This window comes from Cladophialophora bantiana, assembly GCF_000835475.1.
Source record: "Cladophialophora bantiana CBS 173.52 unplaced genomic scaffold supercont1.1, whole genome shotgun sequence".
NCBI classification, from domain to species: domain Eukaryota; kingdom Fungi; phylum Ascomycota; class Eurotiomycetes; order Chaetothyriales; family Herpotrichiellaceae; genus Cladophialophora; species Cladophialophora bantiana.
Window position 1 is genome coordinate 1,374,407 of NW_015971575.1, and position 16,441 is coordinate 1,390,847.

Sequence of the window (16,441 nt, forward strand, 5' to 3'; positions counted from 1 at the left end):
TCACTTGGCCCATCCTTGCCCATCACAATCTGGCACATGGAACTGCGCAGTTGCAAGCTGCAGCCCTCGGTCAATTCTTCCAAACCTGCCTTCTCTTTGCTTAGACGCACTTTGACCATGACATCAACATGTCGGATCAGAATTATCGGAAGCCTTTATTCCTGGCCTTAGCTGGGGCCGTCGCCCTCACTGCGGCCTATTATACCTACACGCAATATGCGAAGCGCTCCCGAAGAGAACCCTCCTCTCTCCACCGCAGCAATGCCATTCGCAGACCGAGGAATAGAAGGCGCTGGCGTCGTGGCTTCGAACAAACGAGCCTCGATCACGATCCAACTGAGCGAGCACTCGAACATCTGGAACTGCGAAATGCAAACAGACAAGGATACGGAGAATACGAGAACAAATGGTTCTTTTCTACACCAGAGCAGACACAAGGAGTGGATTTGACGCTAATCCCGTGTAACTTGAGCTCTATCAACGACTACCTCCTGCAGTCCCCGCCGCAGCTGCTACCCGATCGACAAGAGGTCATCCTCTGGCATCTCCACGGCACCTTTGTCCAGAACTTTCTGCTGGAGGAATATCCAGAGGGTTATATCATCGGGGATGATGTTTGGATGCTCGCACAGGCCATGGAGCGCCTTGGAGTTGCTCCAGAGAGTGTCTTCCAAATAGCGAAAGCACATGACGAGGGAACGCTCATTTACGCCCCTGAATGGACCCCATCATTTCCTGCTAGCCCCAGTCCCAGTGGCAGAATTCCCCCTATACAGACCGATGGCGCCATGGATCATGGTGGCTTGGCTCCTCGCGAGGCGCTCCAGGCGTTGGCGGATCCCGACGATGCGCATAGCGACATTTCATCAGGTAACAACGGGGAGGATCCCGAAGGAAGCCAAAACATGCTTGATCTCCTTTACCATATCGCTGGCGAGCAGGCACGACGAGAAGGCTATATCCACCGTGGTGTCGAGTGTAACAGCTGCGGTATACATCCCATTCGAGGCATTCGCTATCATTGCGCAAATTGTTTTGATATGGATCTCTGCGAAAGCTGCGAGGCTAGCTCTTCACATGGGAAAGGTCATGTCTTTTACAAGATCCGCATCCCGGCACCATCGCGCGGAAACATTAAGCAGGTCACGCCTGAGTGGTATCCCGGCACCCCCAGCGCATTTCTCTCTTCTCTGCCAACGAGTGTGTCTAAGCCATTGCTTGAAGAGACCAGAATGGAGCGCACCGAGATGGATGCACTTTATGAGCAATTCAAATGTCTTGCTGGCCATTACTTTCCCGCAGATCCGACTGGTTTGGGGTGTGCTATTGATCGGAAGGGATTTGATGCATACTTCATCCCTTCAACCGGAGACAAACCTTCGCCGGCGAATTTGATATACGATCGAATCTTTGCGTTCTATGACACGGATCAAAATGGCCTAATTACCTTCGACGAATACATACGCGGCCTTGCGCGCCTGCAGGACAAGAGCCGATATGCGAGGCTGAAACGCATTTTCGAGGGTTACGATTTGGATTCAGATGGATACGTTGATCGCAAGGACTTTCTTCGTATGTTCCGAGCGTATTACGCATTGAGCAAAGAGCTGAGTCGGGAAATGATCAACACCCAAGAAGATTTTGGGTATAACGAAGAAGAGATCCGAGAAGTCGTCCATGGTAGCCAGCCCATCAGTGCTGCTTTTGGCGGAGGCACTCTTTACGGCCACGAATCTCGAACAGGCCAGGGTAAGGAACGTCAAGCGGATGGAGATCTGCAACTTTCGAACGGCACAAGTGGCGTCCTGCAACCTGATGGGGATATGAGCGGAGATCGTGCCCGAGCTATCGGAAATGCTGCACTTGGTGGTCGGACCCGGAACCACCCCTTCAGATCGTTCAGACAGGAGCCTCCGGAGGATGAGCCGCTGATGTTACTCCCAATAGGAAGCAATTTCATGCAGTCGGGCATGGAGCAGGATGAGGTGACCGAGGAAGAACTTACTGGTCCCGATGCCCCGTTGCAGACATATACGTGGCCCCCAATTCGGACACCAGAACCTCAGGATATTACCGAGGCACTTGGACAAGAGGTACCTCTAGATGAAATAACAGATCCGGTTGACAGGACCAGGGTCCTCTTTGCCCAGTCGCAGCGTCTCGATGCCGAAGGGGACCGAGCAGAGGAAATTTCACGTGCGAGAGCTGTTGAGGAAAGATGGCGGCGAAGACAATTCTATCTTGATCGAGAGGAAGGCTTGACGAGACCACCAGGCTACACTGAACCCGACAGTTCAGACGAGGAGGACGACTTATCGGAACACAAAAAGAATGGTCGGAACGACGCCAGTCCTCGGAGAGCATCTATGGCATCAAGATCCTCATCCAAAGTTCGTTTTGATGATAGTGCCATCGACGGAGACTATGAGACGCGTTCAAATGCATCGTCTCGTAGCATTCCTGTCAATGAAAGATGGGGCGGTTACGAGCTTGGCCAGGCCGAAGCAGACATTGGCAAAGACATCCTCTACCAAGCTGTCCAGCAAGGGTTCAACGAGTTGCTTGATGTGCTATTCAAGGACGCGGAAGACGAGCACATGGCTGCAAAGCAGACAGCTGTTGATCGACATCGCTTCGAGTACGAAAGACAACAATTCGAGGAAATGCTTGATGAATTGGATATTACAATCGATGAGGCAGAAGAAACTGCGATTGAGAAAATAAGACGGAGGAGAAAGAAGGAAGAGGAGCAGAAGCAGTTGGCTATAATTGATGCTGCCTCCGTGCCGAAACTGGGCAATGAAAGCTCAATCCCGCAAGATTCCGAAGATCATATAGGACTGATGTTCGGCTCTCAAGGTCTGTCCGGTCAAAGGGTAACCCAGAGTCCTGCCACTGAAACAAACGGTTCTTACCGTGACCCGACGCTACCGCAGTTTCGGCCTGACGAATCGGAACCAGCAAGTCCAGTTCCAAATGTGTACCCGGATCCGCCCCAGGCGCCGCCCTTGTTTTCGGAATTTGGACCTCCAAATCCATTTGAAGACGATCCAGAGAAGGCTCTCAAAACTTATTACCTCTGGCTCCGGCATGATGAGATCGATGACGAAGCAGACCGCCGAGGCGGCCCGGGAAAGCTCAGCTTTACGGAATTTGCACGCAAAATGGTGTCTGAAGATGAGACGACCAAGGCTTTAGGGGACAGAGACAAGAGCAAAGGCAGTGGCAAGGATCGAGATACGTGGGAGAGCAGTGCTGATCTAGGCAGGCTGGCATTTGTGGGCACTTGGTTGGAGATGGCTAGTTTTTAGCGATACGGTAGCTTGGTGTTGGAGGACTAACAATGCTTTGACGGTTTAGACTGTATTATAAATAAGTCCATGATGGCATGACCAGGGAAAAAGTATGATACCCAAGGAGTTTCTCTGGAGCGGAAAATTCTTGTTACATAGGAACAAGGCCCTGACCGGCTTGAATGTTAAGCCAGATTGTTCCAAGGATCTTTCGGGTCGTCGTAATCTCCATAATATACGAGGCATATTGTTGTGCGTACGGAGTGTTCTAGAGCTGACGAGATGGACTCCGTACAGCCACATGCCCACCTTGAGCTCACGGTGCAAGGCTGAGATAATTACGGAACGGACGTTTTTCCATTTCCGGCTTGGCGTTTCGTGAGCCAACTCTTCCTACTGCCCTTGACTGCCTTTGGAGAAATCAATCTGTTATTAAACTAACGACTTTGCGAGAACCAATTCATGCGCATGAACTTACTTCTGCCACCTTTAAATCATGAGAGACCCAGTTTCTGTGCTACGGATTGCTGATTGGGTTGTAAGAATGACTGAGCGCAAGCAGACTGTGACCGTTTAGATGGCATCAGCTGCATCCCGTGACAGCAGGCTGCGATGAGAGCGCTCGAGACATAGCCGCCACGCCACGTTGCAGGCCTCTGATCTCCTTGTACTCGGTACTCTGCACCAACAGGGAATTCGAATATTATGAGCAACCACACTTCTAGAGGGATGTTGACCGCCGTGAAATGCGAGCGAATGAGGCCACTGCACGAGACTACGTTCGAAGCTCTGAGTGGTCAGAACCAAACAGGCCCCTGACGTTGAGTATCAAAATCCCGTGCCATCTGGCACGCCAGCAACGAGGGCAGTCGACTTATACCGCCCACCTGGGCTTCCGCAGGCTTTGGCGCTGTTGATTTCTGCTTCAACATGTCTCTCTTTACAGATCTGTTATCGAGCTACAAAGACAAGCGAGTAGCACAACACTCTTTTACAACTAGGAATGGCCCATCTTACCCACCCGTGGATGGCAATCCGCCGGCCGCGGAATCTCAGGCGACAGAGGTGGATCGCCGGAGGCGGCTTCTTGGGAGGTATACGCCAACAGTGCAGTTGTGGGAAACCACATTCTCGAAATTTTGATCTGTGCCTTCTCTTCCCCCGGCACAGGTTCGGCTCTAGTCGATTCAATACCGTCTTCTTGTTGTTGTTCCGACTATTCTACCATGCATCTTCCTTCGAAGTCGCCCACACCGGTTACCCCAAAAGGCTCTACTTGCCACTTTTCTCCGAGACAATGTCGAAGCCTCCTGAAGAAGCCAGGGAAGAAAAGCCCCTCATCACCCCTGCAAATCAAGGGCTTCCAGACTTGTTCAAGACTTTCAAACGCTTCTCGACGAAAGAATGGTTGGAGACGCTGCTCCAAGACCCCTCTGATTTCAAGAACCTCAAGGTCAACTCAATCACGTGGATCAAGGCTCTCGCCTCCCCGTTCTCCCATGAATTCATCCAGTTCATTGTCGAGGACTCTGTTAGCCGCCAACAGACGCGTATTGCCGCTGGCCGAGAAGAAACTGGTGACTGGGTCCTCGTCGGCTGGAATTGGGCCTCGGGGGACACGCCATCCGATCATTATAAGCTCCCGCTGCCACTCCTGTCAGTCACTTTCGATGATCCCAACAAGAAACCGGACTTGCGAGCGCTGGCTTACGTGCTGTCTGCGACGACGGAAAAGCATCCTGCCTATAAGTTTCGGAGAGAAATGTGCTGGTGGTACGCCGAGACTGTGTTGGAGGTGATGCATGAACAATTTGGTGGGAAGGTCAAGGAATGGGAGTGGTCGAGGTATCGATATTCGTTTATTGTTAAGACGAGCTTCATCCGGCGCAGAGCCTTGACCAAACATGCCGAGTCGTTCAAACGCCAGCTGGCCGAGGAGATGAGTTACTAGACTGCATCGTCTGGATAGGTTATGACCGAATGGTCATTTTCATGGCCCCGGAGTTGGACATTCTAAATCACCGGAGGTCCTGGATTAAAAAATGAGATGCGTGGAGAAGGCAGTGGCTCGATGCCAGACCATAGAAGATAGAGTCAAAATACCCCCCGTTGAACTGATCCAAACACTCCTCCGCACTTCACAAACCCCCAAGGCTGTTCATGACTGCATCGCCGAAAATTAGCCGCTCCGCGTCATCCCTCACTATCCCACTTCCAATTCAACCTACAAGTACCTCTCGCACAACACTCAATCACAACCCCTCCTCTTTCAGCCCTCCTCTTCAAGGCGATAGTAGAGAGCTACTCCTATCGCTCAGTCCACAATGTCCGGTCCAGAAGTCCATCATCTCTTCCATCATCCCATCGCCGACCACTCCTTCTCTGCTGACCGCCAAACTCTTGCCGTCGCCCGAGAAAATAATGTCGAGCTGTACCACAGATCCGGCTCCAAGTTCACGCTGAAAGATGAATTGAAGGGCCACGACAAGACGGTCACGGGCGTGGACATCGCCCCCAACAGTGGGATGATCGTGACTTGTTCTCAAGGTGAATCTGACTCCCTGCGCCTGTTCGATACATATCACTGATGCCTCATGTTACGACGACAGACCGTAACGCCTACGTCTGGGAACCCTCCCCGTCCGGCGAATGGAAACCAACCCTCGTGCTCCTGCGTATCAACCGCGCCGCCACCTTCGTGCGCTGGTCACCTTCGGAGAAGAAGTTCGCTGTTGGCTCCGGTGCCCGTGTCATCGCAGTCTGCTACTTTGAGGAAGAGAATGACTGGTGGGTCTCAAAACACTTGAAAAAACCCATTCGGAGCACCATCACTACAGTGGCGTGGCACCCGAACAGCGTTCTTCTGGCGGCTGGCTCTACGGATAGTCATGCCCGGGTCTTTTCCGGTTTCATCAAGGGCATCGACGAACGCCCTGAGCCGAGCGTGTGGGGGGAGAGATTGCCCTTTAATACCGTGTGCGGAGAGTATTTAAACGATGCGGCGGGGTGGGTTCACGCCGTGTCCTTCTCGCCCAGCGGTGACGCCTTGGCGTTCGCCGCGCACGACAGCAGCATTACGGTCGTGTACCCGAGTGGACCGGACCAGCCGCCTAGGGCTATGTTGAACGTCTCGATGCAAACCCTTCCCTTCACCTCGTTGATCTGGAATGGTGAAGCCGAGATCATCACCGCGGGGTATGATTGCGAGTGCTTCCGGTTTCGAGGCGGTGAGCAAGGCTGGGAGTTGGTCGGCAGCGTAGAGATGCACAAGCGCCCGGGTATGGGTGCGATGAGAGAGGAGTCTGCATTGAACATGTTTCGGCAAATGGACTTGAAGGGCAAGGTCAAGGATGATACTCAGCTAAGCACCACGCATCAGAACACGATCAACACAATAAGGGCCTTCGAAGGAGGTCCGGGGGGCGTGAGGAAGTTCAGCACAAGTGGTGTTGACGGGCGAGTTGTCATCTGGACGCTTTGAGGGGCTGCGAGCATCAATAACTTGGGCTCAATGCTATAGTGTTCAATGAACCGCTGGACACGTCTGATTGTCAGATGAGAAAGACCTATCGCAGCATAGAATCTAGATTCTAACAGGAGAACAGCCCCTTTGCGATAGCTCCCATTCTTCTTGTTACATCCATTTTCCCGTCCTGCGTCGCCCCTTTTTCGATACGCTGGGAGTGGTGGTATGATGGCACAGATCTGCTCGGTTACTAGCGTCATTATCACCCTGGACTGTCCTCATTCTGCCCTTCTATTGCTTCAGCATCATCGTCATCGTCATCGTCATCTTCTTCTCTTCCCTCTTTTCCTTCAAACTCACTCGCCCGATCTCAATCTGCACCCACCGCTGCCTCGGCATCCGCGTCAATCGCCCTCATCCTCACTGTAAACTCCAGCTGCAACCGCCTTAGCCAATCTCTCAAGGCCTCCGCACCGACTTCACTTGTGACTGCAGTCTCCCTTGCTTGGCTCAATTGCTCTCTGACATTCAGGATCAACTTCCTCTTTCTGGCCACCGCCGTGGCGCGAGGATTTCTCTTCCTCGCTTCATTACGCTCATGCAAAGCCTCGGAAACACGCGTACCCACCTCGACCACGTCGTCAGGCAGCCCGATCGCCCTCGCAAGGGCTAAGCCGTAGAACTTTTCCTCCTCGTACCCGTCTGTAATCTTGTACCGCATGGTCATCCTCGAGTAATCTTCGCTGATGTCCGCTGATAAGTGCAGATTCGCGACGCCAGCGCGATCGGCCAGTATGCGCGGCAAATCGCGAAAGTGCGTCACGAACCAGCCATAGGCCTTGGACTCAATCAGTGCTTCGGCAATGGCGATCGCAATCGCCAATCCATCTACCGTGCTGGTGCCACGCCCCAACTCGTCGACAATGACCAGGCTGCGCGGAGACATGTTGCGCAATATAAATGCCATTTCACGCATCTCAGAAGCAAATGTGGAGACGTTTGCTTCGATGTTGTCGTCTGTGGAGATGCGAGCAAAGAGTTCGTGCGAGATAGGGAAGGAGGCATACTCGGCCGGCACAAAGCAGCCGATCTGTGCCATTATGGCCATCAGTGCAACAGAGCGGATGTAGGTCGACTTCCCGCTCATGTTGCATCCAGTGATGACGTGGAAGCGGTTTTGTGGTGTGGCGTATACGTCGTTTGGTACAAATCTGTCGAGCTGGTGCTGCACCTTTTCGCGGATGGGGTGTCGGCCAGACTTGATCATCAAGGAGTCTAAGTGGATCTCGGGCTGGACATACTCGTTGATGGATGTCGTGACGAGTTGGGCGAAACTCGCGAGCATGTCGAGCATCGCGATGGACTCACTGATCTTGAAGAGTGGGTGAATGGTGCGGCGCACTTGGTCGATGAGCTCTTGCACGGTGGCGTCGGATAGGCAGATTACTTCATTATGGGCGTCCTTGAGCTTCTGGTTCATCTTGATGAGATCTAATGTCTGGCATTCGATATATTTGTTCCTTTAGTAGGTATTGATGAATATTTCGGGGATGGATTTGTCTTCGATCTCGCTAGCTGGGAAACGGAGGTAGTATTGTCTGTTGGAATCGTATTTGAGTTCGATGGCAATTTCACCCTCTTCTACAACAGGTTATCATATGTTGTTCTTGAAGCTCAGACTGCTCCATACCTTTGAGCTGATTGAACATATCGTAGACATCTGCGTTGAGCTCCTTGTATGCCTGACGAGCGACGTCCAGGAAACTATTGACCCCGGCCTCCTCTTTCTTAGCATGACTGGCAAGAGCCCCTTGAAAACATACCTGAATGCCATAGACCCTCTGGTTTCGTAGCTCGAGTGGTTTAGATGAATAGCACACGTCAGCATTGAGACAACGTCCGAGCAAACTTTCCACTTCCATGTAATTCTCTTGATCGCAAAGCTATATGTCAATTAGTCGAGATAACTAGGCAGCGAGGATTCTAGCTCACTTGACGTATCATCTGGAGCTCTTCACTGCTTGCTCCAGCAAGAGCCTGCCAGATTGGTTTGACGCCATCCACAAGCATCTTGAGCATGAGAACATTGTTGATTGATTGTTCCATGAAATGAAAATCTTGCCTTGTTGAAATGATAACAAGCTGCACGACTCAGTATTCGACAGGACAATGGGGGATTTCAATCACGAACCGCGGCTAGCACACGATCGGCGTCAATAAAAGATTTGAGTGCTGTTCCCCGTTAGCAGGTTCTTCTAATTCAAAGAACCTAGTACCGGATCGGACTGTAAAGAACATGTCTTCCTTCGATGTAAGTTCGCTGAGAGCTTGCTGTCTCTTTCTGATCTTTTCCGCATCGGTCGACGGTTGCAGAACGTTGCTTCGAAGGAAGCGAGCGCCCATTGGCGTCAAAGTCTGGTTCAACAACCCGAAGAGACAGTCTCGGGACTGGCCGTTCTGGAGATTCTGGATCAGTTCAAGGGAAGCCATTGTGGAGAGATCTATCATTGTCGACCCTTCCGAAGGCTCGAACCTAATCCGCAGCGTTTGCGGAGCGAATGTCAACTCCATGGTCAGATCGATGTATTTCAAAGCCTGTCCCTGTCAGGGTGACGTAAAAGATAGGGCGTCGACTGCCGAACATACTGCCGAAAAACAGCATGTTGCAAAGTAATTTCCTGTGATAGACAACTTCAACGATTCCAGATCGTCGGGAAAGGCCAGATAATGGACATAATCGTGACCGCTGGTTTCAGACCAGTATTTACGCTCGATCCCGGTCATGGCAATATTAGTCCTTTGCACCTCGAGGTTCTCGGCAACAATCGAAATGAGATTCGAATCGTTGGCAGTCTTCATGTAGATAATTTCAGAGGGAGCAAAGACTTTGATTTTGTGGCATGTACGAGCATAGGTTTGAGTGTCGGTAAATTGGCAAAGGACAGCTTCAGAAGTGGAAACGTTAACAAAGGAGAGGCCAATGGTAGGAGATACACCGCGTGATTCGCTGACTGCACAGATGATTTCATTGTCACTGTAGCTGGTGGAGGTTGCCGCAGTCCTGGGGCGCGACCTGCTGCGAGTCTGTGGCCTTGAAGTAGTTGTTGTTCGCCTTGCGGCCGTAGTGTTTCTGCTACTAGTAGAGATCGATTGTGGCTCGAAAGCCATAGCCATAGATTTGACTCTAACGCCGGGCCACGATGGCAAGAGGATGAACAATAGCCAAAGGGTGAAGTGAAAGTGAAGGCTGCTGTCACCGGCCCTGACCAGGCTCGGGTTGGGGTGTGAGGAGTGGTTGGAAGAGGAAGCTTTGCCGCGCACGCTCCCCCTCACGAGGCTGAAGCCCACCGACGTCGATAATTTTATTTTCGAGGACTGCCAGCCCTGAACCAACTCGACGAGGTCAAGATCATTTTCGAACGTAAGCCCAGAATGGCCACCCTGGCACCGCCTCCCAGCAAACGCCAAAAGATCGCTGCGGAAGAGAAGGCAGAAAAGGCACTCGAAGAATCAAAAATACCAGATAACCTGGGCGGCGTGAGGGTACAATTTGTCGACCAGAGCACGGGAAAGTTGACGGGACCGGTGGTCTCAGTTCCTGTGAAAGATGCCACGGTCAAGAACCTGGAGACACTGTTGAATACAATACAAGGCCATGTAGGAAAATCAACGTGAACCAGAGAGTGGCGTGGAATGCTGAATTTCTTTCTCTCAGGAGCCCACCGAGAAATTGCCTTATCGCTTCTTCTTCCAAAATGATCGAAATCGGATTATCAACGACGCCGCGCATTCCATTTCCGAGGTGGAAACGGACTTGTACAACTCCATCCTCAAGCCCGGCTTTAAAACCACTGAAGACCATATCATCCTCCAGTTCACTCCTCAGGCGGTATTTCGAGTCCGTGCCGTTTCACGATGTTCCGCGTCAATAGCAGGGCATGGGGAACCTATACTTGCAACTGCATTCTCGCCAGAAACATCTTCTAGGATGGCCACGGGTAGTGGGGACAATACCGCACGAATATGGGACTGCGATACCGGAACACCATTACATACCTTGAAAGGACATACAAGCTGGGTTCTTGCCGTTTCATGGTCTCCCGACGGCAAACTTCTTGCCACAGGAAGCATGGATAACACCGTGCGGCTATGGGACCCAAAATCGGGAGCAGCTCTCGGCGGGCCTCTGAAAGGGCACACAAAATGGATCACAAGCCTTTCGTGGGAGCCATACCACAACCAGGCACCTGGTAAACCGCGATTGGCGTCAGCCTCAAAAGATGGCACGATCAGAATATGGGACATACCGCTACGCAGGTGTGAGCAAACTCTTTCCGGGCACAAGGGATCGGTGACTTGTGTGCGATGGGGCGGGCTTCATCGCGTATTCACCGCCTCCCAAGACAAAACGATCAAAGTATGGAACTCACGAACGTGGAATTGTTTGCATACATTATCCTCACACACCCACTGGGTCAATCACCTTTCGCTTTCTACAGACTTCGCCCTAAGAACATCCTATTACGACCACACGGGTAAAGGCCCGTCATCAACTCAAGACAAGATCGAGAAAGCGAAGAAGCAATTCGAAGAAGCAGCACGCCACGGAGGCGAGTTGGTCGAAAGACTCATCTCTGCATCGGATGACAACACCATCTTCCTGTGGGAACCCTCGTCCTTCGACCCGGATTCGAAGGCGACGCCCAAGCCTATTGCGCGCTTATTGGGCCATCAGCAGCAGGTTCTCCATGTCTCTTTCTCCCCCGACGGCCACTACATTGCCTCAGCCAGTTTCGACAACAGCGTCAAACTGTGGAACGGCCGAGACGGGAAATTCATCTGCACCTTACGAGGTCACGTGAGTTCCGTGTATATGTGCGCGTGGTCGAGTGACAGCAGATTGCTGGCAAGTTCGAGTAAAGATACCACTGTCAAAGTGTGGGACGTGAGGACGGCCAAGTTGAAGATGGACTTGCCGGGACATATGGACGAGGTTTTCGCCCTGGACTGGTCGGTTGACGGGACCTGCGTGGCGAGTGGTGGAAAGGACAAGCTTGTCAAGGTGTGGAAGCATTGAGTTCGTCAAAGATCGCTGTTGCTTTGAACACGATGATGGATTCGTTGCGGCAATATTTTGTGGCTGGGTGCATAGAGACGACAGGACGAAGACTTGAGTGATACCCACGATTTAAGTGTCATATTGGATACTAATGAAATATGTGCAGTTATTTTTTATTCGGTGAATTCTGTATAATTCTGGATTGTTACAAGCAACCACGACCCTTCCCAGCCATCCGTCTGGGGATCCTAATCGGCGTTTTCCCAGACGATAAAAAGAGTATTGAATTCTCCCGTCACCCCCTGATCTATCTCTCTTCTCCTCTTACATTCTAAACCCGGGTTTTTGTCCAGGAGGGTTGTAGATGATCTTCCTCGTCTTGATAGGTGCCCACTTGTATCGTTTGATCCAGCCACTCAGAGCCAACAAGGCAGTGCCAATGATCAAAACTTTGATTCCCATCTTTTTGCGCTCATCCATTTCCGGCTCTGCAGTCCAGTTCAAGAACTCAACCACGTCCTTGGCCATTTGTGAGCTGGTAGCGGGTGTGCCGTCTTCATATTCAACCAGTCCATCATAAAGAACACGAGCCATCGCGATACCTGTACCGGGGAAATATGGATTGAAGTTCAGGCCTGACTGGACAGCCGCACCCGCGGGTGGTTCGTCGGGGTACCCGGTCAGTAAGCTGAAGATATAGTTGCAGCCGCCGTGACGGGCTTTAACGATGAGGGATAGATCCGGAGGGAGAGCACCATTGTTGGCGGCACGGGCAGCTTCGTCGTTCTTGTATGGGGCCGGGATGTAGTCTGACAGCTTGCCGGGTCGTTTCTCAATCTCTCCCTCATCATTCGGCTCAGTGTCGTACTCATTTTCTTCCGCTAAGGCCTTGGCTTCGTCGACAGTCATTATTGTACCGACCAGTGACCGATATGGGATTCGCTTGAGGGAATGGCAAGCGGCGCAGACTTCACGGTAAACCTGGAACCCTCTTCGGAGACTGCAAAATGTCAACTCGACATGCTCGACACTGTTGTTTGGATAGCTCTTACGCAGCGTGATCGAATGTTTTTGTCCATTTTGTATGTTCCCACGGATACTGGGTTGGATGTAAACTTGAACCTGCCGTCAGTCGCCTGTAGCTCTCGATCATTTCTAGGGAGCTTACCCCTCTTCCGCTGGAGTCATAGCATAGACATCTTGTCCGAACAGATGGTAGTACCAGGCAATTGAGCCTACTGTAGCTGCGGTCGCAGCAGAAGCACCCAGTGTAAGGTAAAAGGGAGAAGAGGCGGCTTCGGAGGAGCTCGAAGATGCGGCACGCTGGGATGCAACATTAGCAATAGGTCCAATCGATACATGTTTGCGCGCTACTGCAAGGAATCGCAAAGATGGTGGACCGACAGTTGTGGTTTTTCGAACAATGGTTCGGGCAGCGACCCTCAATGGGGCACCGCGGACGGCCGACGTGGCCAACATCATGTCCAGAAGCCGTACGCTCTTGACAGATGGTGGGCTAGCCGTGCGAAGACGAAGAGAGGAGGGCAAGTTGCGGAGGGTGGAAGAGAAAAAGAGTGACTTGGCACAGGTCGTGGAGGAGAGACGATGTCTAGGGTTGAAGCTTGAAGCTACATTTTCCGGGGGTTCATTACGCTCTCTATGATTGGCTGACTCTCCATCTACAAATCCTGGCTGCGGCGGCGGCAGGAACCGCAAAAAGGCCACACGTGATCTGCCAGCGTGATGAAGATTGTAGAGTTCGTCACTCTTCCTTGGACTTGCTGTGAAGACGGCCCTGGTTTGAAGCGCAGACCGACACTTCCTTCCGTCCTCTGCGGCACTCACTGCTGCGGCGCGTGATGTCGCTGCGTGAAAACAAGAATCCATCTTGGAATGACCAGTTCAAGAGCACGAACCAGCGCGACTTCAACACCCAAGTCATCATCTCAGTCGTCTTCGGGCTGAGTGCGTTCCTCTCCTTCTGCGTATGTTAACTTCCACGCTACTTTCGTCCCGATACTGACCACCTGCAGGTCCTCCGCCCCAAGTGGACCAGCCTGTATCATGCGCGCAAGAAAACCTCGGGCGCAGCCTCGCGTTTGCCTGAGCTGCCCAAGTCACTCTTCGGATGGATTCCAGTACTGCTGAGGATTTCGGACGCAGAGGTTCTGGCCTCTGCCGGTCTTGACGCCTACGCTTTTCTCTCCTTCTTCCGATATGCCATAAAGTACCTCTCAATCACCTTGTTCTTTTCTCTCACCATCATCCTACCCGTCAATTACCGGTACACTGGCGAACTGCCCTACCCTCCGATCAATGGCACGGCGCCCTTTATCCAGCCTCCATTTCTATTTGCGGACGACGAGAAGAAACCCAAGAAGCCCAAGATCGAGAAGGATGACAGCTACCTGTGGATGTACGTCGTATTCGCGTACTTTTTCACTTGTGTGGCCATATATCTCTTGATCATCGAGACCTCGACTATTATTCGAATCAGACAAGCTTATCTCGGCACCCAGTCCACCATTACCGACAGAACCTTGCGCCTGTCAGGCATCCCTAAGGAAATGAGGTCGGAGGAGGCAATCAAGAATTTCATTGAAGATCTACAGATTGGGAAAGTGGATAGCGTCATGCTGTGTCGAAACTGGCGAACTTTGGATGAACTCGTGTCGAAGCGCATGACGTGCTTGCGCAAACTCGAACAATCATGGGCAACGTATCTGGGTCATAGCCATTCGCTGCGCCATTCTCGCCGAGCCCACCAGGAACGTGATCTTCTTGATGGGGACGAAAGCGGAGCTCTTCTTTCAAGATCAGAGATGGAAGAAGCTCATACCACGCCTGTGGGTAGAAGACGTCCCACGCTCAGCCTTCGATATGGACCACTCAAACTATACAGCAAGAAGATTGACGCAATCAACTATTACGAAGAGAAGTTGCGCGTCATGGACGAGAGGATACACGCACTGAGAGCCACTGTATTCAAACCGACGCCTTTGGCTTTTGTCACAATGGAATCGACTGCCGCATGCCAAATGGCTGTACAAGCAATTCTTGATCCCAAGCCCGGACAGCTCCTTGCTAGTCTGGCGCCGCCACCGGCCGACGTCGTCTGGAAGAACACATATCTTTCCAGGAATCACCGCATGGTACGCTCTTGGAGCATAATGGTCTTCATTGGCTTCCTTACCATTTTGTGGGCTGCCCTTGTTGCTCCTCTTGCCGGCCTGCTCAGTATTGAGGTCATTGACAAAGTCCTTCCTGGCCTTGCGGCAGCCCTCGAACACCATCAGATTATCCGTTCATTGGTCCAGACAGGTCTGCCAACCTTGTTGTTCTCGGTGTTGGCATTGGCAGTGCCCTACTTGTACGATTGGCTCGCCAATCAGCAAGGCATGACCTCCCAAGGCGATGTTGAGATGTCGGTGATATCCAAAAACTTCTTCTTCATCTTCTTTAATCTTTTTATCGTCTTCACAATCTGGGGTTCTGCCACCACGTTCTACGACTTCTGGCAAGATCTGCGAGACATCCTTCGAGACACTGCAGGAATCGCCTATGCAGTAGCCAAAGCTCTCGAACAACTCTCACCTTTCTATGTCAATCTTATCGTCCTCCAAGGCCTCGGCCTCCTTCCTTTCAGGCTACTCGAATTCGGCTCGGTGGCGTTGTACCCCTTCTACCTCATCAGCGCAAAGACACCCCGGGACTATGCAGAGCTGTCTCAGCCTCCTATCTTCAGTTACGGCTTCTATCTGCCACAAACTATGCTTATATTTATCATCTGTATTGTTTACAGCGTCCTCCCTGCATCGTGGATGATCACTTTATTCGGATTGGTGTATTTCCTTATTGGTGGCTTCATCTACAAATATCAACTGCTTTACGCCATGGAGCACCGCCAGCATTCAACTGGTCGAGCTTGGCCAATGATCTGCAACCGAGTTATTACCGGATTAATCCTCTTTCAAGTGGCGATGACGGGTATCCTGGCACTTCGAGGCGCTCTGACGGCCTCGTTATTCCTGGCCCCTTTGTTGGCGGGTACTATTTGGTTTACTGTATATTTCCAACGGACATATGTTCCTCTGATGCGATTTATCGCGCTTCGAAGCATCGATCGTCCAGGCACGCCCCAGCTTCCCACACCGCCAGAGTCTGCTTGGGACAGAGATACTGAGTATGGGCGAGCTGTCGACACAGATCCGGAAACGGGTCTTCGCTATATCAACCCGAATCTCGTCCAGCCTCTGGAGACCCTGTGGATTAAAAGGCCCGGGCATGGACGTCGCCAGAATGATTGAGGTTGGGAGGGGATATTCGTCCTGGGTCATTCATTGGAGCATAGCAAGCGAAGTATTGAAGTTTATCGTCCGTCCCAGAGATACCCATGTACACAATTGTCACCCAGGCCATTTCCATGCCTCTGGTTCTAATGTAATGTTTCAACCAACATTGGCGATCACGCGAAATATTGCTGACTTAGCAGGTCCCGACATGCTTCTTCTCGTCATGATGCCTATCTCAGAGGGTTGCTGCCTCTCCTTCGTGTCGTGCAGGCGCGGTCATCAGGCATTCTCATGACCGCTCAAGTCGAGGCAGCTGTAGTCACGTCGTTTC

General features: G+C 51.8%; 8 protein-coding genes across 8 annotated transcripts; 5 read left to right on the forward strand and 3 right to left on the reverse strand.

Annotated features, from left to right (window-relative positions):
• Positions 1-128: 128 nt before the first annotated feature.
• Z519_00502 (uncharacterized protein) lies at positions 129-3,311 on the forward strand (the record flags this gene model as incomplete). Its single annotated transcript, XM_016758259.1, has 1 exon — positions 129-3,311. One exon carries the CDS (start codon positions 129-131, stop codon positions 3,309-3,311), a length of 3,183 nt encoding a protein of 1,060 aa, XP_016625508.1.
• Positions 3,312-4,590: 1,279 nt separating this feature from the next.
• Z519_00503 (uncharacterized protein) lies at positions 4,591-5,244 on the forward strand (the record flags this gene model as incomplete). The annotated part of the gene is made up of 1 exon (XM_016758260.1): positions 4,591-5,244. The coding sequence occupies one exon, from the start codon at positions 4,591-4,593 to the stop codon at positions 5,242-5,244; it is 654 nt and encodes a 217-aa protein (XP_016625509.1).
• Positions 5,245-5,617: 373 nt separating this feature from the next.
• Positions 5,618-6,774, forward strand: Z519_00504 (uncharacterized protein; the record flags this gene model as incomplete). The annotated part of the gene is made up of 2 exons (XM_016758261.1): positions 5,618-5,840; positions 5,903-6,774. 2 exons carry the CDS (start codon positions 5,618-5,620, stop codon positions 6,772-6,774), a joined length of 1,095 nt encoding a protein of 364 aa, XP_016625510.1.
• Positions 6,775-7,129: 355 nt separating this feature from the next.
• On the reverse strand, positions 7,130-8,239 carry Z519_00505 (uncharacterized protein; the record flags this gene model as incomplete). The annotated part of the gene is made up of 1 exon (XM_016758262.1): positions 7,130-8,239. One exon carries the CDS (start codon positions 8,237-8,239, stop codon positions 7,130-7,132), a length of 1,110 nt encoding a protein of 369 aa, XP_016625511.1.
• Positions 8,240-8,281: 42 nt separating this feature from the next.
• Z519_00506 (uncharacterized protein) lies at positions 8,282-9,927 on the reverse strand (the record flags this gene model as incomplete). The annotated part of the gene is made up of 7 exons (XM_016758263.1): positions 8,282-8,400; positions 8,450-8,537; positions 8,583-8,702; positions 8,752-8,901; positions 8,951-8,991; positions 9,036-9,354; positions 9,406-9,927. 7 exons carry the CDS (start codon positions 9,925-9,927, stop codon positions 8,282-8,284), a joined length of 1,359 nt encoding a protein of 452 aa, XP_016625512.1.
• Positions 9,928-10,191: 264 nt separating this feature from the next.
• On the forward strand, positions 10,192-11,836 carry Z519_00507 (uncharacterized protein; the record flags this gene model as incomplete). The annotated part of the gene is made up of 2 exons (XM_016758264.1): positions 10,192-10,416; positions 10,475-11,836. The coding sequence occupies 2 exons, from the start codon at positions 10,192-10,194 to the stop codon at positions 11,834-11,836; spliced, it is 1,587 nt and encodes a 528-aa protein (XP_016625513.1).
• A 306-nt stretch (positions 11,837-12,142) lies between these two features.
• Z519_00508 (cytochrome c1, heme protein, mitochondrial) lies at positions 12,143-13,297 on the reverse strand (the record flags this gene model as incomplete). The annotated part of the gene is made up of 4 exons (XM_016758265.1): positions 12,143-12,818; positions 12,871-12,933; positions 12,987-13,141; positions 13,193-13,297. 4 exons carry the CDS (start codon positions 13,295-13,297, stop codon positions 12,143-12,145), a joined length of 999 nt encoding a protein of 332 aa, XP_016625514.1.
• Positions 13,298-13,677: 380 nt separating this feature from the next.
• Z519_00509 (uncharacterized protein) lies at positions 13,678-16,125 on the forward strand (the record flags this gene model as incomplete). Its single annotated transcript, XM_016758266.1, has 2 exons — positions 13,678-13,803; positions 13,852-16,125. The coding sequence occupies 2 exons, from the start codon at positions 13,678-13,680 to the stop codon at positions 16,123-16,125; spliced, it is 2,400 nt and encodes a 799-aa protein (XP_016625515.1).
• Positions 16,126-16,441: the final 316 nt, after the last annotated feature.